This window comes from Alosa alosa, chromosome 13 (genome assembly GCF_017589495.1).
Source record: "Alosa alosa isolate M-15738 ecotype Scorff River chromosome 13, AALO_Geno_1.1, whole genome shotgun sequence".
Taxonomy (NCBI): Eukaryota; Metazoa; Chordata; class Actinopteri; order Clupeiformes; family Clupeidae; genus Alosa; species Alosa alosa.
This window is the reverse complement of record NC_063201.1, coordinates 27,815,555-27,824,743: the sequence shown is the minus strand read 5'-3', so window position 1 is coordinate 27,824,743 and position 9,189 is coordinate 27,815,555. Positions and strand designations below refer to the sequence as shown.

General features: G+C 41.7%; 1 protein-coding gene across 1 annotated transcript; it reads left to right on the top strand.

Moving 5' to 3' along the window:
- Positions 1–1,063: 1,063 nt before the first annotated feature.
- On the top strand, positions 1,064–6,900 carry si:dkey-260g12.1. The gene is made up of 10 exons (XM_048261224.1): positions 1,064–1,075; positions 1,497–1,566; positions 2,634–2,744; positions 3,483–3,632; positions 3,721–3,802; positions 4,063–4,148; positions 4,425–4,547; positions 4,749–4,780; positions 4,941–5,076; positions 5,849–6,900. Exons 4-10 carry the CDS (start codon positions 3,491–3,493, stop codon positions 6,124–6,126), a joined length of 879 nt encoding a protein of 292 aa, XP_048117181.1. The 5' UTR covers positions 1,064–1,075; positions 1,497–1,566; positions 2,634–2,744; positions 3,483–3,490; the 3' UTR covers positions 6,127–6,900.
- The last annotated feature ends 2,289 nt before the right edge of the window (positions 6,901–9,189 follow it).

Here is a 9,189-nt window from a genome sequence, read left to right as displayed (position 1 = left end):
GCTTTCACACTCCTGCTGGGTTGTGTGTGTAGTCACTAATGGCTAGCGATTTCTCAATCCTTCATGGTGCCCCCCATGCAGGGTTGGGGGAAAAAGCTGGCCCTTGCTTTAGCACTTAGTGGAGCCCAGTGATGTGTTTTGAATAAGTTACCAGGTGGGATGTGTACAGACCGGTGCATTTGGCAAGGGACTGGGCTTAAGTCAACGTGTAAGTAACTCAAAGACGAAGCAAAAAGGACTCGCTAGCTTTTAAATGCAAGAGCACTGAACGACAAGCATTTAACAGAGCTGAGAATAAAAAGACACTGCTGAGCAATTACATCGCCTGCTGCTGTTTTGTGTTCTCCTGTGGTCCGTGCAGTGTCTGGTGTGTGAAGTGAATACACATAAACAGTTCCTGTTAAATATACAAACATTTCCTGATCAGATAGCATCAGGGAGTCTGATGCAATACTGCTTTGTGGGTCCCTCTGTCAGTTTGTGGTATTTCAAAAAGTATATTTTTAAAACCTGTCAGAATAAACAGGAAGAACGGACACTGACTCACAGTTCTATCTGATGATCTATCTATTACCTTGTTTTGGAATGTATGTGTAAAGATGATTTGACTATTTTATACCTTTTAATAATATACATGCACCTATGCAGATATATACACACACACACACACACACACATATATATATATATATATATACCTATGCAGATATATATACACACATAAGTACCCAAATGCATATACACTCACACACGCCCACACCCCTCTATCCACACCTCATGTGCTCTGTCACAGCTGTGCTGTATATTCTTTCCTTCATGTCTCCATCATTGATGAATAATAAAAAGCAGTCAACAGGACCAGTGTAAAGGTGCACAGGTGGGTGTCTGAGAGAAGAACAGACAGGTAGAAGGTAAATAAACATCAGATGAGGAAAGAGTGACGCAGCAGAGAACAAAGGCGAGTAGGAGGAAGAGAAAGGTCGAGAAACAAGACGCCGTGAAGGTTCCAACAGCAGACACAACCGCCGCACCTGTACAGATCTGATGACAAAGTCTGCAGCTGGCTGTTGTTGAGGTATGGCTAAAATGATTTGTTTTTCAAAAATGTCAAGTTCATTGTGTAATTCTGTCTCATTCATTCAGAGATTACTGCTTTTTAAAGAAATGTAGTTTTTGCAGTGTTAGTTGATATTAGTTTTGCTAATATGGTGTAATATGTTAATATGTTGTTTCTGGAGATCTATGACCGAAAGATAGAATAAATGAAAAGATATTTTTGCACAGATCAGAGTGCAGATTTTTCATCTTGTGCTTGCTAATCTGTAAAATTTTAGGCATATTTAGCACTAATTCTGTTGCATTCATTGGAGTGATGAGTTTTTTTACTGTCTGTTGTCTGTTGCATTACTTTTCTATGACATTGCTTATAGTGAGTGCAATAAGCTACAGGTCTAAAAGATTCCTGTGATGTCTCTATTTCTTGTTCTTGTTGTCAGCATGGGAGCGAGTCTATTCTTTGCAGTTCAGCTGATGCTGATGGCTCGCCGGACTTTCCTTCTCCCCCTGGTACAGACACTTATTACTACTTCTCTTGTTCTTTCCATTACCTCTTCACACATTTTAGCAAACTAAGTTAGTTATAACCACGGAAAAACTGATATTTCTGTTGGCGTAAGACCTTGTCTCTCTTCTTGTGCCCTCCTTTCAGCATGACGGGTGTTACGTTTGTGAACCAGGTGAATGGGTACTGGGTAGCCTTGTGGGTTTCCCGCCTCTGGTGTGCTTTGCAGAAACTTTTCTTTTACTGTATGTATGTACACATGCATGCAAGCTATGTTTGTGTGTATGTAGATACCATAAGTGTGGGGGGCGTTCTGCTTACCTGACACTGTGCTTTTTGATTCTGGGAAACTGCACAGGAAATTTCTATTGCTTTTGTTTCCCCCATTTCCTTCTGTGTCAATGTTCATCTCTCTCTTAGCATTTGTACAGTATGTCTGCCTGTCTCTCTTCATCTCTGTCTTGCTCTCTCTCTCTCTTTCTCTCTCTTCTCTCTCTCTCTCTCTCTCTCTCTCCCTCCTCTCTCTCTCTCTCTCTCCCTCCCTCCCTCCTCTCCTCTCTTCTCTCTCTCTCTCTCTCTCTCTCTCTCTCTCTCTCTCCGTCTTGCTCTTTCCCTCTCTCTCTCTCTCTCTCTCTCTCTCTCTCTCTCTCTCTGGATCGGAAAGTCAGTGCCCTTATGAAGAACAATAACCGCATCCTCCACCAGCACCAGCACCAGCATACCTGCATGTGTGTCATATTCTTCTGACCCCTGATTTCCTGTTATGCTTGCTCTCTCTCTCCTCACACACCCGTCTCTCTTACTCGTGCCCCATGCAGTCAGCACTTTGCGTGCGCTGTGGTCTGCCGAGCTAACTGCACAGGTGCGAAGATGTGTGTTTCCACCTGCTGTTCTTGAGCTGCCGGTCTGAGCTTTTAAATAACTGCCTCAGTGGAAAATAAATGACTTGCTGCAAGTGAATAAAATTCTCATCTCATCTCAGCTCATCTCAGCTCAATCAGCTCAAATTCAAATGCTATTCTGGGCATGTCAACATAAACTCACACTCTGTTTACTGTCATCTGTGTGCCAGGATCTTATCAAGCCAGCTGTTTAAGCTGTGCACCATGCCCCCCCACCACCTACACCCAGAGGGAAAACCAGGAACATCAGTGCCACCCCTGCAGAAGGGACTGCAAACCTGGTAACATCAACTTCCACAACACCCTCTGTTTCATCTCCAAAAGCCAACAACATGTTGCCCAGTAATATTTACATTATTAGTCATTTAGCAGACAGCGCCTGAGCAAAATCCTGAGCACCTTGTAGCGAAGCTAACTAATGAGATGAAAAAACATGATGGGACAGATTATCTAGAAGAACTTTCTATGTTTGTTAAACGTGTGCAAAAAGTATCACTTTTGTGATGATTGTCACTTATCACGAAAAGAAGAAAAGCAAATCTTAGAGGATGCACTGAGAATCTCATGTTTCAAATGAGCAACCTGTCACCAGTTCACTACATTACTGGTACCATGCAGCAGACACATTTCTATGCCAGTGCTACCAAGTGTGTGCCGATGAGTCTATACGGTTATACGGTATAGCAGAAGTAGTTTGTGCAGAGGGCCAGCACCCTAATTCTACCGAATTATAAAGTAACAAATGAGTCATTCTTCCTGTTTTAATTATAGTGTGTTTTTCTTATTGGGCAGCATTTCTAATTCTAATAATCTTAGGTTAAGAAACACAGGAAATGAGTCAAATGAAAGAATCATTTGCTATTTTTATGTTTCTCTCTTTCCTTCTCTCTCTCTCTCTCTCTGTGTGTATGTGTGTGTGTGTGTGTGTGTGTGTGTGTGTGTGTGTGTGTGTGTGTGTGTGTATGTGAATGAATTTATGTATGTATGTATGTCTGTGCCTGTGTCTGTGTCTGCGATAGAGTTCAACATGGAGGTGGTTGAAGTTTGCAGTAGCAAGTCTAACATGAGATGTCGCTGCAAGGCTGGGTTCACATGCACAAAGAAAGACACAGATGATATCTGTTTACGCTGTGAAAAGGAATTTACTCCAACTACAGTAAAAATACATGGTAATGACAAATACAACATGTGATTGTGTATGTGTATGTGACTCAGTTTATATGTGTATAAACAGGTCTCTGTGTTTTTGTGGTATAGACAACACCAAGACGACCAAGTCATCGTGTGAGGAGGGCTCTTTTTTAAGTTCAACTTCTGGACGCTGTGAGAAACACAGAAAGTGAGCTGGACTTCTGCATTTACATTAATTCATTTGTAATCCAAAGTGACTCACACCTGACAATTATATTACAAGGGATTATATTGTCCCTGGAGCAACTTGGGGTTAAGTGCCTTGATGAAGGGCACAGCTGTGGAAGATGGGAAACACAACACACACAGACAGACACAGACACACACACACGCACACACGCATGCACGCACACACTAAAGACTGTGTTGCAACAGATGATTGATGATTGTGGTTATGTATTTTTTCAGCTGTACCGCTATGGGACGTAAAGTGCAGACTGCAGGAAACACCACCTACGACACCATCTGCCTGTCACAATCTTCCCCGGCATCAGGTGTGTGTGTATGTGTGTGTGTGTGTGTGTGTGTGTGTGTGTGTGTGTGTGTGTGTGTGTGTGTGTGTGTGTGTGTGTGTGTGTGTCTGTCTGGGATATTGGCTACTGTTGTACACCTTTCTGCCAAATTTGGATTATTCCATGATGCTTATCTTCTAATCCAAATAAAGAATTTAAATGTCTGTGTCTCTGTGTGTGCCTGTGAGTGTGAGTTTATGCTTGTGTGTCTGGGGTAAGAGAACAATTTCCTTCCTAACATTTGTCTTTCCATTTCAGGGGATGCAGCTTTTCAGTGGCAGTTGCCCCTGGTGGTGATTTGCATGGCAGTCTTTGCCTTTCTCCTTCTGTTTGCGTTCTTGTACAGTCACAGAGAGGGAGAGGGAGCCTGTCTTAAGCAATGTGAGCAGCAACTATATTTATTAACTGTACATTTTATACTATAGTGTGTGTGTGTGTGTGTGTGTGTGTGTGTGTGTGTGTGTGTGTGTGTGTGTGTGTGTGTGTGTGTGTGTGTGTGTATGTGTATTGTATTGTGTTTTTCTCAAACTGCACCATGGGAAATGTGAAAGTCATAGCTATCTGTTGGTCTCCCATTTTCAGTGCTGAAGAGTTGCTTTCCAGGCAGTGATAAAGTAAGTGTGTCATTTGGAGGAAAATACTTTAAACATTAAACTAGAACAACAACAATGATGATGATAATGATGATGATTATGATGAGGATGATGATGATGATTATAATAATAATGCCATCTGCTGTGGAATAGGTTTTTGAATTGTGCTTGTCTTTCACAGGCAGCCATGAACGCAGCTACACTCCACAAACCCAAGGGGCCAGTGGCAACAGTGGATTACCAAGAGACTCATTCTGATTCATTGCCATCAGCCATGTACAGCAACAGCCCTGCCTCATCTCAGCCAGGAGCTTTGGGTATAGCATACTGTTTCCTATTGATAGACTGAAAAGGTCACAAAGAACATAGTCTGTAGTCTACAAATCTGTAATCCATTTCTATTGCTCTTATGGTTAATCTTCCATCATTTCACTCATTTCAAATACACCATTATTTAATAAAAAACATTTGTGAAAATAATTTGGACACATATTTGAACGTTCATCTTGACTGTCTTGCCTGACTGAAACCTTGCACTTGTGAAGGTTGCATAGTTTTAATTAAAGTTTATAGTAGCATAAAGTAGTTATTAATTAAAAGTCAGAGCTGTAGCAAGTGATATTTATGTGTTTAGTTTTAGCATTGGCTATTCATGGGTTTCATCAGGTCCATTTCCACAGGTGTATTAATCAAGCACCATGCAGTCTGCATTGATAATTAAGGTGCTTGATTTTATACACCTGTGGGAAGGGACCTGATGAAACCCATGAATATGGAGAAATAAAATGTTTCATGGCCATAATTGAAACATTATGTCTTTAAAACAAGCATAATTTACAGTATATGTTTCATGGTCTATGGTTTTCTGTCATTGTTTTTTCTCTGTGTCCGGTTTTCTGCATTTGCTTCACCATTCCGCTGTCTGTCTGTCTGTCTGTCTGTCTGTCTGTCTGTCTGTCTGTCTGTGTCTCTCCCTTCATGATCTTTTTGTTTTGTTATGTCTGTTTCTCCCTCACCTCTTCTGTTTTCATTTTCTTTCTCTGTCTCTCTCTCCCCCCTCTCTCTGTCATTTTGCTGTCTCTCTCTCAGGTCCTCTCTACATAAACCACCCAAGCACCGTCTTTGTCAGCCTACTGAATCAGTTTGGCTTAGGGGGAGCAGAAGGAGGAGGAGGAGGTGGAGGAGGTGGCCGTGAGAAAGAGCGAGATTGTGCAGAGTATGACAACCCGATGCCTGAGGGAGGTGAAACTCACTCTCCTCCTTCTCCCATCCCTCTGTCCACAGAAGAAATGAGCCGGGAGGAGACCTCTGTTCCCTCTCAGGAGCAAGGGAAAGAGAGCCATATGTCTAAAGAGGAAGAGCTCTGATGGAAGAAGTGAGGGCAGGAGGACAGAGAGAAACAGCTGCATATACACAGGCAGAGAGAGAGAGAGAGAAACAGAGGGATAGTTACAGAGAGATCTAAACAACTAACATTAACCTGGTGCTCACAGTTATACAAAACCCTGTTATTGCCAACTGTCCCTTTAAAGCTCTCTGAGATAGTAATCTCACATGGATCAGACACATTTCACTGGTGCACCTACAATTTCCTCTCAACCTTTTTTGTCATTTCCTCTGATATTTATCTTCCTTCACTAAAAATAGATGTTCACTAACAGGGTGTGGGCAAGTGGGTTAGTTAAACGGTGTCAGAATAGCCTCTCGTCTGCCAATCACGTAATTGACATCACTCAGGGACCATCACATCTGGCCATCACATACTTCTGCAGTCTGATACAGAAAGCCCTGTGTTTTTGTTGATGTGATGATCGATGATGATTTTAACATAAGGTCCAAAGGCCAGAGAACACAGGCATCACTAGGACTAATGTCTACACTTTGTTACCCCTGCTGAAAAAAACAGCTAGAGACTAGTAGCTGGTTTGAGCTGCTTTTATCTCGTCTTTGCTGGTTTTCTTCCAGCTCTTGCTGGTCTTTGCTGGTGTAGCTGGTTGGGCAACCAGGCGGACATGCTGGCATGACCAACTGAGGAAGCTAGTCATGCTGGTGTGACCAGCCTGTCATGTCGGATAAAGCTGGTGTAAGATGGTCATGCTGGTGACCAACCTACAAGCTTGACATTGTTGTAAGATTGTCACGCTGGTTTGCTAGAATGGCCAACATAAGCTGGCATGGCCAGTTAAACCAGCAATGTAGACCAGCAACACCAACCAGCAAAACCACCAGCTTGAGGTGGTATGACTAGCAAAACCAGTTGAATCATCATCGTAAACTGGGTAAACCATGTTTTCGCAAGAGTTGTGTTGGTCTACTGTAGCTGGTCAACCAGCAAACCACCTTAAGCTGGTCAGGCTGTTGTTTTCAGCAGGGACTACACTCCTAAAACGAATGTGTTGAAAGCAACACAACGTTTTTAACACATCTCTGTGTCCAGAGAGGGACAACACAGTTTGTGTTGTTTCCTTTTTTATTTGTTACACAATGTATTTAAAATAACACAACTTGCATTGTTTTTTTTTAACACATCTCTGTCCAGATCCAGATAGGGACAACACATTCATCATTCCTTTTAAGATGTAAAATGATAATATCATAAATGAAGTTTGCTTTATTTATTCTGTGTTTTAGTGCCAATCTGCCAGATTTCTCAGAGCACTGTAAATATCTCTTCAGAGACTTCAAAGTCAGGTGCCTGTAATGGATCAGATGTTCTTGTACAGGTTGGCAATCCATTCCAGTATATGCTTGTTTTTATGGATCTAAGGAAGCGTGCTAAGCTTATTATGTACTTTATATGGAAGTGCAATAAATTAATAAAGAGATTTCTTTTAATGAGATTTTATTGATTATTTGAATTTTACCATTATTATTTACATCACTGTTTTTATAATACATGTGAGACAGCAGCTGGTAACAGAAAAGATACATGCCAAGGTTATTCTCTTATTATGACCGCCGCGCAGCGAAGCAGCGGTCATATAGGTTTAGTCAGATTTTTTTTTTTTTTTTTTTTTTTTTATGTCCAAATTTCCGTCAAATGATTCCCGGGACACTGAAAGACCGGGGTAGACAAAAAACTTGGTGGGCATGTAACCCTATATGGATAGCATGGAACCATCGTTTTTCGTTTTGATCTGTAGCCCCACGCTGGACTGCACCCCCGAAAAGGAGGGTAGGGCAGACACAGTTTTCTGTGAATATCTCGAGAACCGTAAGGTTTAGGAGGACCACCTTTTTTTTGTATGTTGATCTCAAGGGGCCATGTCAACCCATTCCATAACCACTAATTTCATGTATAGCGCCACCTAGTTAAACACAAAAAAGTAAAAATGAGGTGTTGTAATTGTAGGTATCTGTGACCTAACATAGTCAAAACTGCACGAAATTGGAAGTGTAGGATCATTTTGACACCTTCTGAATGCACGCCAAGTTTCGTGGAATTTTGTTCATGGGGGGCCACACAATAAATGAATTTCTGTTATATTACACCAACTGGCCTGTAGGTGGCCGGAGACAGTTTTCTGTGAATATCTCGAGAACCGTAGGGCCTAGGAGGTCCACCTTTTTTTTGTATGTTGGTCTTAAGGGGGCATGTCAACCCATCCCATTAACACTTATTTCATGTATAGCGCCACCTAGTTAAAAATTAAAAAGCAAAAAATTAGGTGTTTTCATCTCAATATCTCTGGCTGACAAGGTCAAAACTGCACGAAATTAAAAGTGTAGGATCATTATGACACCCTCTGAATGCATGCCAAGTTTTGTGTACTTTCGTTCATGGGGGGCCTTACAATAAAATAATTTATGTGTACATTTAGTGACGTTACACCAACAAGGATTCCCGGACACTGAAAGACGGGGTACACAAAACTTGGTGAGCATGTACCCCCACATGGATAGCATGGAACCGTCATTTTTCGTTTTCATCTGCAGCCCCCCCCCTGGACTGGACCCCCCGAAAGGAGGGTAGGGCAGACACAGTTCTCTGTGAATCTTTTATGGTATGTTGGTCTCAAGGGCCCACATCAACCTGGCTCATAATCACTCATTTGTGATTTGCCCCCAGTAAAAAATGAAAATCAGTAGGATTAAAAGAAAGCCAAAATAAATATTCATCATCATCATCATCATGGCTGCATTTTCAGTATTGGCGAGAAGTAGTCGTTTGTCCACTAGATGGCGCATCGTTGCAGTGAGACGTAATTTTGTTGGAAGTTAAAAGTGGGTTGGAAAAAAACAATGGACGCTTCATACAAGGACTGTAATTTACCGCAGCGAACATCTAATAAGGATAGGACGATGTTCACATGAAGTGTAATTCCCATTTCTTCTTGAAGCGAAATAAATCTGAGGATGTTTTATCGGACATGCTTGGTTTTACTGCAGGTACGTTAATCTTGTAATATCAATAAGGACCTAGGTAATGT